Below are 24,841 nucleotides of genomic sequence, written 5' to 3' on the forward strand. Positions count from 1 at the left end.
CCTATGACCAAATCGTATCGTGATCCTGCAAAGGATGCGCGAGATATCGCTAACTATTTGTTTACTTAAACTTGTGTATTTGGTCGCTCCTGTAAGGATTTTGTCTTTAAGTCATAGATTCTTAAAGGTCCCTTGATGGAGCACTCCTTGCATTGCCAACGGAACTCATCCATCCTATAGTTTTCGGAGTGTATTCGCAGAAATGTACTTTTTGCATTGCGTTTTGTTTTTATATTTGATTTGTTATCCTTCGCAGCAAAAAATGACCTGCATATTCTTGCTCCTGGGCATCGACTCTATCGATCTGATTCAAGATTTCCGTATTGGGGCACAAAAAATTTCTGAAATAATCTTGCAGGGGGTCAGTCGCAAATGTCCCAAACACTTGTCCGTTTTTCTGCGGAACTACCAAGGCGATTTCGATGTCTTTCGGCATACAGGTAGTGCTTCATACTATTTCAGATTAATACTACTCAAAGGACGAAAAGTCGCTTGACAGGAGCCGGAGTAAAACAGCTTTTTTCGTATTCACAGAAAATACGCTATATCTCCCGTATCCTTGGCAGGATCAGGACGAAATTAGTGCCAAACGATGCTGTTTCAAGAGGACTATCGACTGACCAAAGGACATCCGGAAAGTCCTTGTGGTTGCGGAGATAACAAGGCTTTTATGTTTTTGGCCAATTTCTTAGCGCTCCTTGGCTGAAAATTTTCCAAGTGTTGGGATAATATAATGACCCCATAATCCTGGAATGCAGATCGATAGAGTTTCGTCCTGTGAGTTTCGCAAACCAAAAATTTTGGAAATGCGGTAGGATATGGCGGAGTTATGGCCAATTTTCTCTCCTGGATTGCCCCTGTGCGGCAGCTCAAAAACCGTTGCATACTTTCAAGATGAACTATGTAAATAAGAATGACTTAGGCAACGAACTTGATTTTGCCCAGCAAGTTCGTTGCCTAAGTCTTTTTGCAAGGCGGTCACCTTCTGCTGATTTCTGTTCGCCTGGTACTTCAAGCTGAATTTGGTACTGGGAAATGCAAATTTGGCCACCGCACTGCTCGCTGCAAAAACCATTGCATACCCGCGGGGTCCAAATGATAAATTCACCGGTTGGTGTCTTGACTAAATTCCACGTACAAACTGGTTGGTGTCTGTGCTAAAAATTGTACCTGCTAAGCGCTGAAAAACATTGCATACCAACAGGAGGTAATTGAAAAGTCAACTTGTTTTCTTTGTTTTTTGCATAATTTATTGATTTGCTTACAAATATATTGCTTACAGCTAGTTCGTTTTTCAAAATCGTTGTGCTTTTCATCTGACAATATTGTTATATGCTAGGCTAACTAACAGTTTACTTAGAACAATATTAAACTAAAATATGATACAGACATATATGGTATATATACGCGTACAGTTTAAACAGGCAGACAGTGACACAGACATTAACACATACATACAGACTTAGCTTAACTACTAATGTAATGACAACAGCGTTTGTTACAATAGGTAGTTTACTGTTAATTAAAAGCTAAAGGACTAATGCTAGACACATGTGTGCTATATATACAGTTGACAAGCTAGAAGTTACACTTTGCATATAATTATGGGCGTGGATAGTTCGTGAATCGCAGTTTACAGATACATGTGTTGTAGTCTCCGCCGATTCATACATTTATTTTGGATGCAACAAGTCTTATTGAATGTGAAGCCCTTGCTAGTTCACAACTCCGTCGAGTACTCCTCCGGATTAACGTTGAACTTGCGCCAACAGATGTGCTCGCCCGCATGCGTTGTTGAGGCTGGTGGCAGCTTTTGTGAGTTGACGCTCACCACAGAGCTGGCGGAGCGCTTGATGTGACTGCTGGGCGTATGCAGCGCCGGCGCTGGCGCCAAGCAGCCCGTGGAGCGACCCAACGGATTGCGGCTCATGGCCGTATTGGATTTGCCCAGCGGTTTGCCATTGCCATAGGTAATGGACTCGTTGGCGGGTGAAATCTCAATGCGTGTGGCATGTGTGCCGCTGCCGCCGTCCGAGAGGCGTCTGATGTAGACAACCTCGCGATCGCGATGCTGCTGCTGCTGCTCCACTGATCCCTGGTGGCGGCGGTGGTGGCATGCGTGTCTGTGGCTGTGCTGTCTGGTCGGATGCGCTGCGAGTAACGCAGAGGTTTGCCATCGCTGGCCTGGAATGGCACATACTGCTGGCTAATGCCTGGAAACTTGTCCACGCTGATGTCCTCCTCTATGGCCGAGTCACCGAACATGGAGCCGCTGTAGTTGGGCGAGCTGTTGCCAGGCGTGGAGCTCTTCCAGTGTGTTTGATGTGTATGCGTCTGTGACTGATTCACCTGCCCGTTGCTGGCGTACTTCTGAGCGCTGGAGTACTGGCCCTTCTTTATAGAATGCGTATAGTCCCGAGTGCCGCGTCGTCGCAGCGTAAAGTCGCGTCTGCCTGTATCCTGGCAAACCGAGCGCCACTGCTTCCAGGAGTGTCTGGCCAGCGGATCAGCTGGACCCCATTCCTTGGCGGGCTTCGAAGCCTCGCAGATCATGCCAAAGAAATTGTACTCCACCTGGCGGAATATCTGCACACAGGCTATAATCAGTATAATCGCCAGAGCAAACAGTATGGGCGCCCAACGTGGCAGATAACCCGCCAGCAGATCAAACTGATCATCATCGGCACACCACCAGACCAATATGCCTGTTAAAATGGCAGGACAGCTGCACCAGAGCCACATCCAGCCGCGAAAAATGGGACGACCAATGGAGAACTCCAGATCCGTATAGATATTCTTGGCGCCATAGATCCAAGTGATAGCTATAAGCTCAAAGACCAAAGCTGTGACCACCAGCGTGCCCACCAGTCGTGAGTCCAGCACGCGTGCAATGAGGAACTTGGGCGAGGCAAAGGACATGACAGCCACCACCAGCGCTATGAGGCAGATGACATAGTTAGGACGCCTAGGCACTAATCGTGTGGATGTATACACTGCTACTGTAATGGATACGAAGGCGGAGAGTATCACCAGCACAAAGATGAGCGAGGGTATGAGATGTCGTAGCAGCTCGCTGTCCATTTGCACGCCGTACTGCGCGCGATCGTAGATGGCAGTCAATGGCTTCAGTTCCTCCATTAGCTGATAGCCATTCGATGAGTAGTCGAACTGCACCATGAACAAGGTAACAGCAATGGCATTGATCAACAGATTGAAGCATAGATAGACCACAGAAGTGCGCACAGCGTCGCCTTTGTAAAGGAACTTGCCCGTTAGCATGGGCAGAGCGCCAAAGCCGCTGTTGACGCTGAACAAGACCTGCATCAACGCATTGAACCAGATGTTGCTCTCGCTCAGCAGCGTGCCATCAAAGAGCCACAGCTCTGGAAAGTAATGACGCGAAAAGGAATTGCGCACTTCCCAGCCGGTTAAAGCGCAGAGCAGCGTCAATCCTGCAAGGCCATAAACAAATAGACTGCGCCGCAATATTTTGCCATTGTGTGTGCTAGAAAACAAAAGAGCAGAAGTTAGAGCATGTCTTTTTATATAGCGCACGACTTACCACAACATAACCACTATCCAAATGCCTATAAGTCCCGCTGCCAGCAAACCAAAGTAAAGCGGATTACGCCAAAAGGGCGTTAGAAACGTTTGCTGCAAACACTCCTGTCCACTGTGGCCAGTTACCGTATAACCATTCTAAAATAAAAGCGTATTAAAGCGCGTTTTGGTGCACTCAGTTGTAGCTTACCATGCTCAGCTTGAGGTTACCCACACACTCGCTAAAGGGTATTGTATTGGAGGCAAACATGCCTATGTAGCCCAGGGCTAAAACAGCTTGCAGCGATACCCAAATGGCTGAAATCCAAGAGGCAAAGCGACTGATGATGCAGGCCCCTATGAAAAAGAAAGCAAGAATTTAATTAGTTAGTGCTATAAATTGAATTGAGTAAATAAATACATAACATAACTACTTCAATCAATTTATTGCAAGACTGTTTAAGTTTCAAGCTCATTTGCTGGTGGGTTTGACTTTGTTTTAAAAATATTTAGATGTTAAAATTCGAGGTGATTTGGTTTACAGAAAGAGAAAAGAGGAAATGACAACAGCCAACTCATAATGCTAACTTTGGCTTATGGCCAGCATACAAAAATCTTATAATAAATGTTATAAAGCTTTAAATGTTTTTCTTTTGCGGCTTACTCAATTTGTAGGGTGCGGACGGTTTCATTTTGTCACAGCTGCAATTAGAGCGCAGTCGCTATATTTGCCATGTCTTGCAAATTAGGCAAACCTTCGTAATTGAAACCTTTGTAACTAAATGCAACGCATAGAGCGTATTGCAATTGGAAATGAGTAAAGTGTGTAGCAAAAAGGGGCGATACAAACTGAGGCATTCCTAGGCAGCACCCAGCATTTTATGTGGTATTATACTGAGGTCTTTTTTCGAAGGTGTTGTGTCGTAATTTGCAGTGTTTTTTTTTCATTTTTTTGCGAAGTATTTTTGCCATTATTAGTATGTTGCTCATATTGCTTATTTAGTTTCTTTGAATTCGTTGTTGGAACTTGCGAGAGTTTCAATTGCTTTTGGTTACTTTTTAGTTTTAGTTTTGTTTCCTTTTTAGAATTTGCCGTAAACGTCTCTATGGGTTTTCTTTTTGAGGACGCCACCATGATGGGCCACAGGCGATTCCTGGCCACAACCACGCCGAGCGAGATGGAGAGCCGTTTGGTCAAACTGCAATGCGCAGCAGAGAGAATTTTATGAACCCGAGCCCGAAAGGTTTCTCTTTGTTGCGCGGAGAGAATTGTCCGGCCACAGTCTTGCGAGTTTGTAGCCGCTCACACACACATGCGACTTCTCGGGCGGCGTCAGCGATTTTCACGAACGGGACACACACACCAATGCATTTTGCTGATTTTTTAATTTTTTTTTTTAGGTTTTTTCTTGTTTTGTTTTTGTTTTGTCTCCTGATAACACGATGATGATATCTTTAAACTACTAAGTGTTTTTCACATTTAATTTAAACATTTAAGTGTTAGTTTCATTTTTTATGGTATTTTTATGTGTTTTATAAGTTTTTTTGTTTTGCATTGATATAACGTTTGGTCTGATAGATGGAAATTTTGTTCGACAGTTGGTTTTTCTCATCTTTTTGCGTTTCGTGAATTTTTCCTCTGGAGTTTTGTTGTTGTTGTTTTAGACTTTTGGGTTGCTCTTGCATATTTATATTTCATATATATTTTAGTTGTTTTTTTGTCGTTGTTGTTGCTCGTGCCGTTTAAGCATTTGCATCTCTTGAGAAGTTGGTTGTTTTTGCTTTTGCTTTTGCTTTCAGAAATGACCAAAGTGTTTTCGCAGCATTTTATTGCGCAAATCAATCAATCAATCATAATCGTAATCATATAACTCATATATATGCTTTTGATTTAGCGTCCAGAACACGGGATACACTCTTTTAACTAAATCAAAAGTGACACAATTTCAGAGTTTGGGGTTCGGACGGGGTGTGTCCAACCGCCGCTAACTGCTGAATGCACGACCGCCCCAACAGCATGCAACTGATTTCGGCTATTTATGTTGCACATTGCGGAATCGCAACTTGGGAATTCTAAGCCCCCAAAAAATTGCAGCAAACTGCAGTCGCAGTGCGCAGCTGTAGAGAGTAGAGAGTCCTGGCAAGCAAATAGTTGCCGCCTGATTCCAATTTTGGGGGCTGCTGCACTATTGCTGCAGACAGTTGCACCCTTAAGCAAAGGGGTTGTTTTTGGCCTAGAGATGCGCACAGGTCGCGTGCTCTTAATTGCAGCTACATGACTTCCGGTCAATAGGCGTACAAGTGTCTTTTAAATTCTACAATTTGTGAGGCTCTAAGAAAAGTTGTCTATATTACATATTCAATAGTGAAGACTAGAGATATTATAGGTTTACCATGTTAATATAAATGTTAACATAATGTTGACATAAACATTAAAAAATATATAGAAACTATGCTGCTAAGTTGGACTTACGATAGGCATGTTAATAGTATTTGATTATTCTGTTAACAACAGCTACATAAGCTTACGCTGTTAATTACATAAAAATGTTACTTGCCTACATGTTAAATTCACAGGCAATTGCAACATCTGTAGCTTTTTACAATTAGAAATGTGTACTATAAATTATTTTTAGAAAATAGTCAAGCTTAATTTCTTTGTTTTTAATAAAAATATTTGAATTCAAGCGCTAAGCAATCCTCAAATACTAATTCTTTAATTCTAATAAATATTCTTTGCCATTTCTAATTTTGCCTACTAATTTTTTATAGGCTCGACTTTCTCCTTTCGCCTTTAGACACATCGCTAAGCTGCCAATGCCCGCCCCTTTTGCTTTTTTGAGAGCAACCTGTTGCTATTGATAGTTGCCCTTGATTGCTTATTGCTTACCTTTGAATATAGGCGAGGCGCGCCAGGTGTGCGCCGCCCCTTGGCCAAGAAACTGGCCCACCGATATCTCCAGCAGTATCATGGGCAGTCCGACTAGAAAGAGCAGCACTAGATACGGCACCAGATAGGCCGATCCATAGCGGTCCAGCTCGCGTGGAAAGCGCACAACATTCGCAAAGCTCACATTTAGGCAAATGCAAAGCACAAGGCCGCGAAAGACGGAACATTTTGTCTGCAAATAGATAAAGATAAAGAGAAAGAGAGGAAATGTAAAACAAAATTGTTTAATGCTGAGTTTATATAAAAAGCGACATGTCCGAGTCCGAGTCCGACTGCAACTTCCGCTTGGCGACTTGGAGACAGCTTGTGTAATTATTAGTGCTCATTATTTATTTAAAAGCCATTGCATGTGTTGTTGTTTGCTTGGGTTCTGAATTATATTTGCTTTATGTGCTGCGTAATGAGCAGTCAAAAGAAAGTAATAGCGTCATTATTAAAAGCAAGAGATTTGAACTTGCCGACGAGACGAGACGCTTGGCAAAATGTGCGGCACCTAAGCCCATTAGATGCGGCCAAACAGCAACAGCAACAACAACAACAACAAAATATAATAATAATAAACAGCAAGCATAACTATAACAACAGCTTTGTAGATACTTTCAAAAAAAGCCACGAAATGGCGAAAAAGTTACAACAGCAAAAACAACAACAAAACATGTTGGCAGAAAATAAAATAAATAAAAACTGCGCTTGGCAGTGGAACGCATTTAAGTGAAATTCATTCAGCTAAAGTACAGTGGGGTTAAGTGTGCATTAAACTTCAAATTCGTACACCAAACTTGAAAAGCTGTTAACATTTAGTTGAGCTATTTTAAGAATTTCTAGCAAGCTAACAAATTAAAAGTTGTTCACAGGCCTAACCACTGTGCTCAGCTGTTGAGTGAGAGAGTGAGAGCGAACGTTGTTGTAAACGCAGTTAATAAAGCGAAAACGCGCTCAGTGAAAATGTAAACAAAAACGTCAAACACACGCCCCAAAACCTCAGAGAGGCGGCATTTGAATTTAATACGCGGCTCCCCCCACTGCTTAAAAAATCGACAGCAAGCACATATAGCTGCCATATCTATGGCATGCAGTAAGCCAAGCATAAATTGTTGTTAATACTTTGGTTACACATACACTCAAAAAAATGCTTAATGCCACTTACTTTGCGATAATATCTGAAGGGCACATCCTCATGCACAACATATAGATAATCGGCTAAATACTTAGTCGTTGGTATTTCCATCTTTGGACAGATTTTATAATGTTTATATGTGCAACAGAATTTGTCATTTTCTTGCATTTGTTTGTATCTCAATTTCACATGCAATTGCGCTTAAATATTTAAAACTTTAAACTGTAAACGAAACGTAGAAAAAAAAATGCACATGTGAGCACAAAACGAATTCTTGTTAAAATTAAATAAAACTCTTTTGTTGTTATGCAAATCGCTGCGACTTTTAGCATTTCGATTTAATTTTGTTTATATATATTTTATATTTCTCTGAAGAAGCTACAAAAGTTGAATGTGGAACAAGTTATCGAATTACGTTGAGGCGGGCGCTTTAAAATTTTATTAATTGGCAACACCTTCATTGCTACAGCCCTGAGCTGCTTTAATTTAATGTCTTTTTGGCCAAAACGCAGTCGCAGTCGTCATTGACAAAAGCAAACAGATCGAACTAAGTAGTTCCGTAAACAGAAACACACACACAAACACACACATGAACAGACGCACACGCGGCGTATGCGCTTTTTAGTTTGCACGCGTTACGAATTCGCAGTCGTCGGCACTTGAGCAGCGCCAAATTGCGACTGCGCCAAGGCAGCAGAAGAAAACATTTCGTTTTCGATTTGCTGGCAAATGCAACGAAACAAGTTTTCCCTCTGTGGCTCTGTGGATTTTCTTTATGCTGCACACACCTTCTCACTTTTTGGTATAAATTGAACGACGACGACCACACGTTGCGATTGCGAACCGAACTGCTCTCTCATTAATGCAGAACTGACTCGCACTGGGCGCCGCTTTGGAGTCCAAAGCGTGGCTTTCCATGCGCCGAAGCCGCCGCCGCCGAACACATAAAACGATCTAAAGCTGCCTTTGCTTAAAGAGCGAATGAGAGAGAGAGCGAGAGAGAGAGAGAGAGAGGCAGACAAGTGTGATATGCTATAACTCATGCCCCACTGATTTTTCTCTAACGCGCTGCCCCATTCAATTTTAGAGGTTCTGTTAACGTTTTTTATATTTTTATATACGCGTTGCGTTTTACACATTTTTGATGTTTTTATTGCTTTTATGTCTCTTACTTTTATGCCTGTGGGTGCTATCAGTTTTACTATTTCCATTTCGATGTTAATCAAGTCTAAGCAACTGCTTTTTAATTTTAATTTAAGCTTGCAGCAACTTCTTGTCTCTCTCGCTCTACTCAAACTCCCACTGGCAAAACCCTAAGCCAGTGGGCGTAGCTAACTGGCTCTACACGTAAAAGATTCTTAAGTTTGTTTCTTTTTCTCATATCGTGAGCATAATTAAGTCTTAGATAGCAGGAAGTGGGCAAACGGCAAAGAGAAAATTCAGAAAATCAACATTAGTCGTGGCCGTTGCGTCTGCGTCTTCACACAGTTAAATTAAATTTCATTTTAACACGTTCTAAGCAGCAGACACTAACACACACACACACACACACATACATAGACATGCGCACACTTATAATCTAGTTATAATTATTATGTAAGCATGCGAGCGAAACTGGCGCATCCACTCTAAAGTCTCGATCTCGAACTCCAACTGCAAGTTGAGATCTGTGCGCAGCTCATTGAGCGCTAATTGAAAATCTAAATATTATCACTAAGCGTCCGCTAGTTTTTTATTTAAATTTTAGGCATTACTCATGCGTTGGCATTCAAATCGTTAGTTTATAGCCCCACTTATTGAACGGGCTGGCTCCATAATAATATTAATAATAAACGCCGTCGTCTTTGCAACGGAAACGTCGAGCTCGCGTCTATTGAGCGCGCTCTTGATGGATTGAGCGAGCGACCGCGCAGCGCTTTGGGTCGAGCGTGACTTTGGCAATTCGAAAATACTCAAATATTGAAATATGTACGCGTATTTGATAAGACACTCCCCAAAAAAACAGACAACAAACAATTTACCCTGTAGTTGAATTAATAATGAAGCAGACTAGTTCAAGCTAAACTTATTTTTGTTGGGTTGGGTTAATTAATTTTAAGCTAAACTAATTAACGCAAAGAAAATTGCAATACATTTTTTATATGTAGCTGTGTACAGTTGAATTGCATAAGTATTGAGCATATTTTAGTGCCAAAAAATCTATTTAATAAATAAGTTTCATTACTAAAGTGATAAATTACACTTTGAGCTTTAAAAATATCTGCGATTTATACCAACTGCCATCAAATTTATAATTTGCTAATTTAATTTATTTTTTATGCCATAAATTGCATTTTGAGCTTTAAAAATATTTTCCACTTATAACAACTGCAATCAAATTTATAATTTATTTTTTATGCCACCTTTAGGGTATTTGCTAGTCGCTCAACTTGTGCGCACTTCGACTAAGCTTTAGAATTTTTTATATATTTTTGAATGTACGACCTTATGCTTAGCATTTATAATTGCTTGATTTTCATCAACATTTGGCCAAAGCGTTCGCTGTGCGGAATTTAAAACGCCGCACAAAGTGGCCGTTAAAATTTTGCTTCATATAAGGTAAAAGTCAATTAAGGCCAGAAAGTGGCCTATAAATATAAACTTAAAAAAAAGAACGCTTAGTAGTTCTGAATTGAATTTTTCAATTACAAGCGGGCAGACAATCAAAATTAAGTTATATACAACTTTGTGTGCTGTCTGTCAATTGTTGAAATTGGAGTGTGAAAATGTCTACAATGCTATGAAGTGAGCATCGCGTCGCTTTTGTTGCATGCAGATTGAATCAGTTACATTGTGTACAACAAGTGGACAATCTCTCCTCAGACAAAGAGCTGACAATATAAAGTGGGCAGGGGGCGTGGCGCGGCAGTCAGCCAAGCGCACTATGCACTGTTGGACAAGCTTAACTGTTTATTTCTTTACGAGATCTGCTGCTACTCGACTCTAATCAGCAAGTGAAAGGAGAGTCATGAAGCCATGCCAAGCTGACATATCGCTAACTAGCCAAAGTGAATTTTGATACACCAAGCACCCGGTAGCGCAGTCTAGTGTAACCATTTGAGCAATTGTCGTACAAGATGCTTCTGCTAGTCACTGTGGTCAACCTGTACTGGTTACCCACTGTACGTTCGCCCACTTTCACTGCTTTCAACAATTCGGCAACGCGCAGTTCGTCCGTCCATTGCAATTCTAATAGACCAGCAATTATCATATTGTGTGCCTACTAAATCAACCGCAAGCTAAGCCGGTTTCCAATCAATATTTCAATGCAACGTATACAACATACGATTGACGCTGACGTCATCGCTTATCGCCAACGCACCAAGTTTCGCTCACTGTCTGTCTGTCTATCATTCAACTTGTATTAAAGTCTTTCGGGCTGTGGCGTGGCCTGCGCCTGCGGCTGCTTTTAACGCACAAAACGTGCAACGGCGACGTCGCCGAATTTGCGCCGAAAGTAACTCGTGTCTGCGCTTTGCTGCTGAACTTGTTAATCAGCGAATTGGAAACAAAAAGCGGCATAAGAGATGAAGTAACTCTGACTGACAATCGCATGCAAACTGCTTTGGCAATTGCAAATGAGCAAATGCAAAGAATTTTTCGCTTGTGCATGATTTTTAAATATAAATTACCAAATGCTTCAGCAAAGTAAACAGTAAATGTTTTTTAACTAACTTATCATTGTTTATGAGCAAGCAGCAGTCATTAGTTGAGTTCGCTGCTTAACATTTACTTTCATCAAGTGTGTGTCACTGCAAATGAAAGACTTAAGCAACGAACGCTGCGCTGCGCCTGCTTTATATGCTGCGGTTTTTGTTTGCGTATGCAGCTTAGCCATAAATTTATAGCATAATTTTTGGGTTGTCAGTCTTTCGAACTCGAATTATGCGCGCTAAGTTTGAAAAATTTACATTTTGTAAGTGAAATTTGTTGTTGTGGGATATGTGCTATATGAAAAAATATATCAGCATTAATAAACAAATCATTATAGGCATAAAATCTGATTAAAAACAAAACTTTTGAGCATTCTAAACTTTGAAACTATGGCAACAATAATTTTTAGACTTCGAGATTTCTTATTTAAAACATTACACACTTTTATTAAATAAAAAGTAAATATAACAAAATTATAACTGAGTTATTAAAAGCAATGCTACTATTATTTCTGCTTAAATCAATTCAAATTTTTCAACACTAAATTTGTATGTCGAACTAACAAACTAAAACAAAATAATTGCCTACAATAATTGTTAAGCTGAGCAGTTAAACTTGGTGCATTTCATTTCATTTGCTTTAAGTTATTTCGTGAAAATATTCCAGAGGCATAACTAAGCGTCTAGTCTAATCATTGAGCAAATAAGCGTAATGCACACGCAATAGAAAGATAAAGATAAATAATTGAGCTTATCACATGTTCTATCTGATGTCTAGTCATGAATGAAAACAAAAAGCTGAAGCTCTTACTCAGCTGTGAATAATTGTCTAGAAATGCGTATTAAATCTCAGACGCTACGTGACCTCAGACTAGACATCGAAATATTTCACATAACTAATCGATTGAGCCAAGTGTTGAGTCTAACGCGTACATGTGATGTGGCCAAGCATTTAAACGTGGCTAGCCAACATTTTATTTTTATCAAGCGTTAATTTTTAGCGCATTGTATTTGTTTATACAGTTTATGTTTGTCTATTTGTTTATTATTATAATTTATGCCGCCGTTGACAAATCAAAAGTGTTTTCGGCTAGCGACAGATTTCTTTTAGTTTGTGAGCAGCAGCCTTGAGGAATTAGGAAAATATAGCACAACTCTATTGTTGACAGTCGTGACAGTCAAACAAACAGGCTGACGACCACTTTTTGTTTTTATATAGCTCATTTTTGAATTTAATGTCTCTTGGCTGGTTTATAGGGTTGCCGCCGCCAGCTCTCGAGCTCATCAAACTAGTTTCGGCATTAGTTAAAGCGCCGTTTTTTTTGTCTTTCTATTTGGGTTAGTGAGCCATTAGACTGGGCTGTGGAGCCCCTCCCAGCCCAACTATTTCTTTTATAACATTTGTCGCTGCTAGCGGCATTTGAGTAATTTAAGCTAATTGGCAAAAATGAGTGCAAAGTGCATTTGGGCCGCAGCAAGTGACGTTAATTGGTTTTTTAATTCCAGTTCAGGGGGGGTTAATATAGAATATGCAAATGCAGAGTTTGCTAAAATTAAAAACATGTTTTCGTTTCCGTTTAAAATTTGCCTAATTCATTAGCTGAGCACACACAACGGTTCATTATAATCAAACGTGTTTGGGATTTCGCATCTTCAATTGCAGTTCCCAATCCCCACTTACCTGTTTGTTCGCCTCGTCATCCGCAGCGGGCAGCAGCTTGGCATTGCTGGCTGTTGTTAAATTGTGGGCGGAGTGCGCAGAGGGCGTGACCGATACTGAGGAGTAGTTCTTGGAAACGCCATCGTGCAGATCATGCTCATGCTGATGATGATGATAGCCGCTCTGCATATCGCTGAGCGTGTTGTTGCTGCCGCTGAGCGTGATAATGCCGCTGGAGCTGATGCAGCCGGAGGTGGCAGTGGTGCGTCCGCCGCCGCTGTCCACCACACTTGAGACTGTGGAGATGCAGCTGCGTGTAGTCTGGGGCGAGGGGGTGACGACGGCGGGCAGCTCGGCATCCGCTTTGGCGCGTCGCATATTCAGCCAGGACATGCGCTGAGGCTGGCGGCGATCCAGCGTAGCGGATTGGGTGATGACCTCATCGCGCGCACTGGCGCCGCCAATGTAGACACAAGTGCGTGTGTTGCTCGAGTCGTGGTGGCGCAGGCGCTGCTCGTTGTCGGGGCGTGGCAGTGTCGCCATGCCGCCGCTTATTTGCTTGTAGCTGGGCGTGGCCGCAGGCGGCGGCGCCTTGCGCGGCAGTCTCAACTGCTCGGCCAAAGCCTCGTCGCTGCTGCGCTGCTTGTAGTTGCTGCTGCTGCTCATCGATTAGATCTGAGAAGAGGCAGGAGAAGAGACAAAGGCAAAGCTGAATCAGAGACATTTTTATTAATGAGTTACAATTCACACGAAATCTTGCTAAAATATCCGCTTTAACAATAAATTTCAAACAATATGAATCACATGCGTGTGTGATTTTTATTTTAGATTTGATTTGCATGCGAATTGATATTTGAAAATTTGCACAAATCTGAGCTATTACCGTTTAACGAAAGTAAAAACTGAACAATTTGCATGCTTTCACTTTCGTCTCAGGCTATTCTCAATGCTATAGCTTAGCTTTAGCTTTATGTTATGAAACTTGACTTTTATTAAGTTCTCTACGTATTTATAAAATACAAAAAACTGTAGCGAAATTTTACTACAAAGTTTATAAATAAAAAATGTGTTAGGCACAGTGAAAAGCTGAAAGTTGACGCGTTGTATTGAAACTTGAAACGCATAAACAAAAGGCACAACTGTTTAAATAATAACAAAGAACAGCGCAGCTCAGTTTACAAACAAATATGTGAATGATCTTGACGTCCTGACGCAGCTTTAACCCATTTTTGGTGTCATTTAATAAACTTTAAAATATAAAAGTTATTGCAGTTACTTTATTAAAGCCGAATAAGAACAGCTGTAGAAATTTGCAAAGAAAGTTGTCATAAAGTTTTAAAGTAAATGAATTTATGTGCTGAGTATTTGAACTAATTTTGAGCAATAAACACAAATTTCAGAACTAAAAAAGAAATCACAATAGCGCTTTAATGAGCTATCAAAGTATATAGAGCAGTTGGGCGTGTCAACAAATTAATAAATTCAAATGAGGCTGCAATATGTTTTGCTAGATTTCTTTTTCAATAAATATGTCACATTAGTATTAAATTTAAGTATTATTTTATTTATGCTTTGAAACGGCTTTAAATTTTTATAAATATTTTTGTTTTGTTATTTACACAGCTTGTAAAATACAAATTCAACTCAAGTCTGTTAATTAGTCTATTTGGCTTTTGAACACAATTTTGTTGTCTATTTAATGAACAATATTTAACTGTCATATCAAAGGTTAAACAAGAGACGCAAGTTGTGTCATTATATAAATGAAGCTGTTGCCTTGTTATCAGCCCAGGTTGACATACATTTTATCTGTTCGCTCTTATCACCAGCGAAGTTTAAAATGCACCTTTAAAAAATAAATACTAAAAAAAACACACAAAATTAAACGCAATCATAATTATGCACGCTTGCACAAAAGTCGAAAATGTTTGTAACCATAACAACAACAACAACAACAATAATAAACGACGGTCAACAGCTTTTATCATGAGTTCGTTGCCACTGTTGCTGAGCATTAAAACAGGCCAACAACAACAGCAGCAAGTGAAGCAACTGAAGCAAAAACACCCTCTTTTCATCTTTATTTTTACACTGCAATCGACTAAATTCGAAGCAACAATATTTATGAGCTGACGTTGGCGCTCTTGAGGCAAATTAAGGCAACTTAAGAGTGGACGTCGTTGGCTACGGCTGTTTATTATTGAATTTGTGCAAAAAGAAATGCGACGCGGTTTGCTGGCGCCGCCGCCGCTGCTGCGACCAAAAGCGAAGCGATTTGCATTTAGCGTAAACACGCCAAAGATACAGATACAGCTAAAGATACATATATGCAGCATGGCCAGATACTGATATGTGTGTAGTTTACGGACCGCTGCAGCTTGGGTCAGCGTCTGGAACCAAAGCACACCTCGAGGAGGGAATTGCCGACTGTGGCGACTTTGGGCATCGAGTTACAATACAATTATTAACAGGTACAACTACAACTGCAACAAACTGTGGCAAGTGACTGCAAACCCATCATTATGACTCTTGACTCTGGAGTGGTGTGGCCCATTGTATCTGCCTTTTCTTTATGCAGTCAATTCGAACGGCGACAACTCTACAGGTCCCAAACCTAACTATACGCCAAGCATGACAATGTGTCTGCATTATATAGCAGCTGATAAAGGTTCTACCAGTGGCACCACCAACGCGTAATCAGCCGCGCGTAACCGCAACTTAAACTTAACTTGGCTTTAACAGTTGCTACGGCCACTGCCAAGTTGAACATTATGTGTTACTTTATTTTTGCAGTTGAGCCAAGCTATTGCCATACCCTTTAAAATGCCCTGTAGGCTATTCCAACCCTAAGCAGCGTCTATAGTGGCATTAGTTTGTTCAAAACTTAAGCAATTTGCATCAAATTTGCACTGGCTCGCAATTATGTAATTCATTTTTATAACCTACATAACTCAAACTCATATATACCATTTTTATATAAATTTTATAAATCGCACTTTACTTTGAACCTCGCATTGTATAAAATCTTTATATATATTGATGCCACTTTTTCGTATTTTATGTTTATTTTTAATCAACACTCATTTATTTTAATTACATTTTTTTATTACACTTGCGTAAATATTTATTATCAGCAGCATTTATTTTATATTTTCTAGCTATTTTTATTCTAGTGTTAATTTTGTTATGCATTAGCATTCATTAATTTTATGAGTAGTAACTCCCTAGTTCATCATTATTTTACTTTCAACACTTTTACTAGCCATAAATATTTCTTCCTGCTTATTTGCCAACCCATATGAACTTTTTAGCTCAACTGATTCTACGAATGGGGGGCGCAAAGTTCTCTAGAAAAAAAGTAAAAATCAGCAGCGTGTAGCGGCGACAACATTAAATCAAGTTAGTTAAACAAATTAAAAATATGCAAAAGTTTTCTCGCTCTTTTGTATAGAAGCAACGCTATCAACAACAATAAAAACGTTATAAAATGAAATTCCGCATAAATTGATATGTTTTGACAAAGTTTCTAATGCGAACAATGCGAGCGAGCGAGTCGCGTTAGCGGCTTAGACTTTGACTCAAACATTTTTCTAAGAATGCGCTGCGGGTTAAGCTGATTAGAAGTAAATCGCTTGACCTTTTTGATGGGATGGGGGTTAAGAACCTGAACTCTGAGCTTTAACAAAGGTCAGCCGAGCTGAGCTTATAAATTAACTGCTAGTTTTAATTATAAAAAATTAAATGCCCGAACTTTGCGCTGTTTGTTTCTCGTTTGAAATGTATGACTTTGAATTTGTAGCTGTAGCTTGTCGCTTTTAATTGAAAGTCGACGCTACGCTTGGCAAGGAAAGGAAAGTAAAATTGCAAGCACCAAACAAGATGAGATTTGTATTGTTGTTTGGATTTGCTGATGATGAATGAAAGTAAAAACAACAAAGTGGACAACAAGGCAGCAGCAGCAGTTAATAGGCGCAAAATATCAAACTGGGCGGCAGCAACCGGCCACTGTCAATCCAAATAGAGTTATAGATAGATAGACAATTGTTTAGAGTTGACTAGACGAGGTTTCCACAGTCGACTTGACACAGTTTTCGCCTTAGATTATGTAAAATGCTCTAATGAAACTGCAAATTGTATGAGCGAGTGAGTAAAAGTTCAAGAGAGCGAGAGAGGGAGACAAAGCGTTGATTGCTTTTTATTGATTGTTCAATCGAATGTAATTAAACGTTTTGCTTGCCGTTGCGGTAGCTGCTGCGAAAATCTCTTGCCCCACTGTCTCTGTACGCCACGCCCACTTTGCAGGCAAAGCAACGCTTCATTGATTTCCATTCAATTTACAAAGTGAATATCGTTTGTGTGTTTTGCATTTGTCAGTCAGGCCGTATATTTAGCAACAATTGGGGATGGCTTATTGTTGCCAAATTGGCACATGACTTCACTTGTAGTGTAAGTCAACTGCTCCAGTTAAATGTGGCACACAGAGCAAATACCAAATACCAAAACATGTACGGCAGGCAATTAAGCCAATGTGCATTAAGCACAAGCCAATTATAAAGATCCAAGCCAGATTAATATAGAGTCCAACCAGTTTTCTTTAAGCAAATTGCGTTAATACTATAAACTGGCCCATTGAAGTGTCGCTGTCTCGCTCTCGCTCTCTGTCTCTCTTTACTTTTGTCACCTGCCAGTGGGTCAAGAGCATCCAGCACTCTGCCTAGACCATAATTATAGTCTTAAAGCCACAAATGCCTTAAAGCCTTTAGTTCCAAGTTGCTAACGTTTCAATCTATTGCAATTGAAGTGCCTGCAATGATTTGCATAAAACTAACGCGTGACGCATGACCCCTCCCCTCAATTTTAGTATTGCCCCTACACCTGTTGTTTGTTCGATGCTTTAACTTAAGGCTAAACAATGCGCAGCTCTCTCGCTAAACGACGCGAACTTGACTTGGGACATTCGCACAATGGCAATTATCGAAATCATTAGCTACAAAATGATATAATGAAAAAAAAACAAAGCGCTAGGTTTAGCGCATTGAACAAACAAATACCGCAAAATTGTAAAACTAATAGTAATAATAATGACTGCCTGCCCTCAACGCGCGAGGTTAAGCTCAACAGTCAAAAGGTTTGAAGAGCAAACATTAAAAAATACATGAAAACTAGAATAATTGAATTTAATTCCTTTAGTTAGCTAACACTAGAATCTGTTTTGAGCTGTTGTTAGCTAAATATAAAAAATATTAACATTGATAAACTAAAAATGTACTGATATTTTTCAACTTTTAAATTACCATTTATGTTTTTTTATAGCTCTTCATGCATTATCCAATTTTCTGGCTTAATCCAATTTATTATTTATTTTGATTAGAAATTCCACAAATCTCATCAATCACCAACACTCTCTAGGTGTTGTCAATATAATAGGTTAACTGTTGCTCTAACTGTTTACACTGCACACATGAAAACTGGTAAGTGGAGTCGGAGTCGGTACGGGAGTCGATGCGATGCTCCAATAAAAAAAACTCACACTAGTTTGCTTCTGGGAAGCCAAAGTGTCATTTCATTTACATACAAGTCGAGTACGACGAGCTGGTTCTCATTACTTGATTCTGTTTTATTTTCATTCACACACTCAATGTCCGAAAATCAATTTGAATTCAATTGCGAAATTCCTGGAAATTACGCTGTAGCCGTTGAAACTGATTTTATTCTGGGGTTTTTTACGCTTATTCTCAGCAATTCAATTCAGTTGTGCAGGAAGCACATTAAAAACCCAATTTTAACACAATGCCCGCGAAATGTTAATGGCGATTGAATTCATAAGACGCGACGACATCAACTGGTTCGGCAAGACTGAAGCGAGCGCAACTGAGCGGCAGCGAATGAAGTTAAGCTGAGCTAACTAAGCGCGCTACCTGTCCAGGTACCGAACGACCGTCCGACCAACCAACCGAGCGGGCGGGCGTGCATTCGACACATGTAACAGGCACTAGCCTCAGCCTCAGTCTCAGCCTCAAGTGCAACTGACAGATACACATGTGTTTTTATAGTATCTTCGATCGGTAGGTAATTGCCGTAATATCAGTAAAACACGCAAATGCTGTAAACACAACTCGCACACACAATTCACATCCTCGCTCGGCACTATCTACGAATTCGAATTCGAAAGGAATAACTGTGGGCCTTCCCCATTCGAGTAGAGGAAAACCTTCAACGAAAATAAAAAGTGCGTCGTAGTTGCCCTCGCTGCTTCTGCTGCTTGCCCTTTTTCATCAACCTTATCGAATATTGTTCCCAGGAAGCCCCGCACACAAACAAGAACGCAGAACATTGAACAAAACTACACACGAAACGAAACGCAACGCAGTTTGTATAAACAGGAAATTAATCATTCATGTGTATATGAGATGCCTTGCCCAAACCAATACACTGCACAAAAATGTATTAAATAAAAATATGTAAAAAAGTGCAAGTTAAAAAAATTTCTAATCTTTTGCAATAAATTTCACAAGCAAAGCACCACAACAATTCACAGATATGGCTGAAATTTGCGCATGTCCTTGTTTGGCCTCACTCGTTAAATACGCAAAAAGTTGCAATAACTGCAACAACCGAAGCAGCTGAGTGGTTAGAGCGACAGCTCCAGAAGTTAGAGTGCGTGGGTTCAACCCCATGTCGCTCCTGTTGACTTTATTGTGGCAATAAATACTAAAGACTCAACCAACTCATCATATTCTACTCGATGGCCAACTGGAGTCGCTAAATATACTGAACCTACTTAAACAATCGAAGTACAGCACCCACATGCTGTCTTCGATTGTTCAAGTAGGTTCAGTATATTTAGCAAAAAATATATACACCAAACCTACGCCCACAAATTTCAGCCAAATCGGTGACCCCCAACGTTTTGCTGTTCTGCTTGTAAGTTAAATTAAATTAGATTTCAACCATATGCAGTAGAGTTATTCCTCTTTATATGCAAATTATTTATTATGAAAGAAAAATGTAAAATTTCCTATACTCAAATTAAAGTCAGATTTAAACAATTTACAGAGTTAAAGTGTTAAAGATGGAACTGTATATTATTTGAGCATTAAAATAACCCTCCTAAGCTTAAAATAATGCAGATAATTATAAGCACAAGTATTTTAGTATAATAAAATATTTAAATCAAATTTGGTTTCTTTTATTTAATATATAATTTTGTTGTTTTGCTAATTTATTTTAGAAAAACAGTCTAGCAATGAATATTTGTTGTATAGAAAAATTATTTGCAGTGTACATTTATAAGTTATTCTGTACCTGAGCCTGAGCTCATGCGTTTCACAAAATCCCCATAGCCCTAAGGCCTAAGGTGGACAGGCGATTCGGCAAACATGAGAACCTTCGCAGTAAGCAAACGCTGGGCACAACCCTAAGCCGGGCCGGAGACTTCATTAAGATTTTCTAAAGGTAAAGGTAACAGTTTACACGTAGTTGGCAAAAATATTCAAGGTCGCGACGACGACGACGACAAACGTTTTTACAACTTCATTTACGTTTCGGGTTTCGCTCGCTCTCTCTCTCTTTCGCTCAGTCGCTAGCGTGTAATTGAATTCTTGTTTATTTTGACTTTTCGATTTTTCACACAGCGCACACAACACACGAAACTCAAAGCAACAATGCAAATTGCTAGAGGTAACAATAAAGTAACTGCTGCTGTATACAGGTAATACTAATGAGTTTCCTAGTTTATTATAAATAGTTTATGATGATTCAATGTCGCCGCAAAGCCAAAGATGCGAGATGCTATTAAAGATGCGCCTTCAATATAATGTCGGGGTGTTGATGCTGCTGAAGTTTCTGGTTTCCGGCTCATTTCTAAATTTAAACAGACAGACTCAACTCAACAATTATTCTTAATAACAATTCAAGCAGCACTCTAAGCGCCGACGCCGCCGCCGACGCCGCCGTCAGCTCGTGTGTTAGAACCTTTTTTAATTTATTATTTTTTTATTTTACCATAATTGATGATATGCTCAACAAATTTTGATAGCACAAAGCCAAAGCGCAAGCTTAACAGTTTTCGTTTTTATTGCCTGTTTGAAGTTGCGCAAAAGTAAAGATCACGAACTTAAGTGACTTGTGTTAGAAATTTCATAGAGGCAAATTAGCTGTAAGCAGCGTTGAAAGCTGTCTATGAGAAATATTTCTCAAGTCGTAAAAATAGAACCTGACTTATAAAAATATTGTAAACTGGTCTATATAATGCAAGACACACGATGTTTGTGTTTCGGGGAGCTTGCGGCATGATCAGCTGGCACGTTTTTCTTTCTTTCAGTAAATGGTGAAAAGCAACCAAACCAGAAAAAAAAGAGGGGTAGCTAGATGGGTTCTAATGTAGGTTTGAAGACTTGACGAAGATTGGATATGCTCAAAAGTTAATGTAAAGTAAAAATTTTAAAAGCTAAAATTAATTTTAGTAGCAGATATGCAAATAGAATATCCTAGAATTATGATTGATAAAAGAATATAAAAACTCAAAAATAATTATTTGGTGCTGTATATGAGCTTTGCTGCTTATTATGTTAATTTCTTTGTAATTTACAATTTGTATAATTGAATTTTCTGCCTCAATTTAGAGCTAACAGTATATGTAGATAAATTTTCCAGCTGTGCTGCTGATCTAGACGTATGCAGCTTAATAACAAAAGTTGCCAGTTCTTGACATATAAAGAACACCCCAAGTGCATACGAAAATTGTAAAGTCAAAAGTCCGCAACGACTTTGAAAGCGGGCACACACACACAGACAAAGAATTGAAATGACGACGACTTGGCTTCGTGTCTGGTTGCTCTGGCTTAAGCTTGGGCTGACTGGCTGGCTGGCTGGCTGGCTTGGTTCCTCTTGTGGGCACCGCCTGTCAGTTACCAAATTGAGTGCAACGCCATTTTGCCGCCACATGCTTTTTACTCTTGTTGTTTACGTTTTGCCTTTTTGGCCACTTTCTAGCTAACGTTGTCGATGTCGTTGTCGTTCTCGTTGTCTGGCCTGGCCATGGCAAAGAACTTTAGACCCAAAGAGAACCCGGCAAAACAACAATTGCAGCACTTACAGGGCGAAGCGAACTCAGTTCGGTAGTCTGAGCATTATCACGATCATTACTAGCTGCAGTGTAGCTTACTGACACCATAAATGGCTAACAAACAACTCTACTCTACTCTACTCTCTATTGTGTGTGTGTGTGTGTTGCCCTAAAGTTACTTGCGTGCTAGTTTAATACGAGTTAGTAGTCGTAGTCGTAGTGCCGAGTTTTTTAGGGGCCTAATGATTAATGCACTTGGTGGTGGTGCCTGTTGTCACTCTTCGCTCGGTTCACATGAGACGAGGAGGAGAACAGCTTTATAACAATAAGATTCACTGCCCCAGACGCAGACGCTGCTGTTGATGTTATGTCTATAGTATCTTTAGTTAGTTAGCACTTTCCGTAACTTTTTTTATGTATTTTATTTTTTATTTTTTGAGTGTGTGACTTCATTTTCTCAGCTGGGACTGACATGCAAGCCGCTTTATTTCTATTATCGCGTATAGCGCCCATTGTTTATAACAATTGTGCATTGCGCTTGTTCACTGCATAATATATAATGAATATATATATATATAATACTATATGCATATATTTAAAGTCGTCTATATGGCACACTTTGTTTGGCGTCGACTCTTGATTACCAAATCCAAAATATGTTAACCGCTTAAGCGTCACGTACTTATTCACATTGCATACAAACTGAGCTAAAATAAATATAAACTGAAATGAATTCGCTCAGCTGCAGCGTATTTTTATAAAAATTTGAAACTTGTCAGCAATTAGAGCTGCTGACAACAACTTTATTTTGTTGTCTAGTATTTTTTTTTTTTTTAATAACAAACGCATAGCGGTCATTTTTTAGACTGAAACGCAATTAAAGAAAAAAGAACAGAAAATGTGCAACCCACAGCAGTTGCTTGGGCCCCAATGGGAGTGGAAATTACGCCCGCCCAGCAAAAGAAGTTGTATTGCGAAAGGCAAAAAAAATAACAACAAAATATTATAAAGAACAAGCAAACCGAAGTCTTTATACGCTTTAGGCTTAAGCTCTATTTAACTATTTAATTTTTTAAATTATGCTGTCAATGTTTTCCACCTTTTTTCATATGCCAAGCTGCTTGCAATTTAATATAATTTTTTTTTTACATTTTATGGCACGCAAACATTTTTAATAGAGTTAATAAACTCATCTGTTTTAAATGCAATTTTCGAGAGCAAAAACCCCAAGAAATAAACTGCTACAATTTAAGTTCTACAATAACCTCAAGTAAACTTCGCAGCAATTGGCATAGAGCACAACACAACAGGCAACAGAGAAGTAAAAACCAAAACAAAAGGCTAAAAGAAAATAGCAGAACGCTTGCGCTCATGACTCAGTTAAGAGCTAAGGCTGCTAATGGCCCCCTAGAAGAAACCCCAAGAGCTTTGCTAGCTCCAATGGCAAATCAGCTCTCGACGTTGAGCAGTCGAAGTTGCAGTTAGGTCAAATCGAGACGACTCCGCTTCCACTCAAGTGCCTTTGCTAAGGTCTGGCGTCGTGTCTATTCTTGGCAATGTAATAACCGCAACTGGCGATAAGAAAATGCATTTAACATGCATATATAAGATATTTGCATGACACTGCATTGCGAGAATTCACAGCGGATATTGTTATATTTCAACATAAGCAAATATTAACCTTTTATAGATATCTTGTATAGCAAAGACAAACAAATTAAATGCAAGTTGTACAAAAGTTGCAATGTAAAGCAAATAAAATAAATATTTAAATTGTTTTGCTTACCTTGTATTTCCTTTGTAATTCGTCTCTACGCCTTTGCTCCGCTTACGCCGTCATTTAATGCCAATTTTTCACACGTCTTTAGCTTTGCACACACAATTAAAATTTGATTAGGCTTAGCGTATAGTAAATACTTCTTTTAAATTAAGCATAACCTTAGAGCTGTTTAATTTGTATACAAAAACAGTTGTAAGCACTTGTATTTTACTGCAATTCGCTTTAGTTTTATTTTCTTACACACTATTGAACTGTCCGCTTAAAGCGGAAGAGACGAAAATGCATTTGCAATCGCATTGAACTTGAACTGACATGAGAAAAGTTTGCCTGTCTCGCTCGCACAATTGCCTAAACACAGTGGCTTATCAAGGTGTGCAAGCTTTTGAGCAAAGCTTAAAGTACAGCTACAACAGCGACAGCGACAGCGCAGCTGCAGCGGCATAGAAATTACCGAAAGGAAACGAAATAGTATAACAATGATGACAGCCGCGCTGTTTTTGCTCTGTCTACGTGCAGTTTGTATGCAAACGAAAAAAAAATTAAAGAACACGTTACGAAGCACACAAAAATAAATAAAATGCAGAAAGAAAAAAGAATAGCATGTGTGCATAAAAAATGCAAAAACAAAAACTTGTCGAACTGGTCAACAACAAGACAAAAGGATCGTTGGACTGTAGGGCAAAGCCAAAGGAAGTAGCAGGCACACTTTTAATAACTTGCACTCTGTTGTTGTGACTCACGTAAAGTTATTTGTTTAATTATATATGCATTTTAGAATTGCGTTGCGGCATTTTCAACTCCAATAAATTACCATTTGCATGCACAGCGTATTTAAAATAGTCAAACACACACAAACTAAAAATTTTAATATTCTTCACACACGCAAGCGACGCGCAGCAAAACGAACTACACACTTCAAAGACCGAAACGTAACTAAAAAGCTTCGCTCAGCTTCGCCTGCCAAGAACCAACTCAGATCAGCACACTGAGCGGAGAGAGGGACTAACCGTAGTGAACGTTTTAAGCGCGAGCGCT

The 24,841-nt window shown here is 39.6% G+C and overlaps 1 protein-coding gene across 1 annotated transcript; it reads right to left on the reverse strand.

Moving 5' to 3' along the window:
* Positions 1–1,218: 1,218 nt before the first annotated feature.
* On the reverse strand, positions 1,219–24,698 carry LOC108599586 (sodium- and chloride-dependent neutral and basic amino acid transporter B(0+)). The gene is given in 9 exon segments (XM_017986529.2): positions 1,219–2,098; positions 2,100–2,141; positions 2,143–3,505; positions 3,563–3,699; positions 3,752–3,897; positions 6,431–6,662; positions 12,981–13,634; positions 23,813–23,894; positions 24,618–24,698. Coding segments are annotated over 7 exon segments (2,943 nt in total). The 5' UTR covers positions 13,626–13,634; positions 23,813–23,894; positions 24,618–24,698; the 3' UTR covers positions 1,219–1,720.
* Positions 24,699–24,841: the final 143 nt, after the last annotated feature.

Source organism: Drosophila busckii, chromosome 3L (genome assembly GCF_011750605.1).
Source record: "Drosophila busckii strain San Diego stock center, stock number 13000-0081.31 chromosome 3L, ASM1175060v1, whole genome shotgun sequence".
Classification (NCBI taxonomy): Eukaryota; Metazoa; Arthropoda; class Insecta; order Diptera; family Drosophilidae; genus Drosophila; species Drosophila busckii.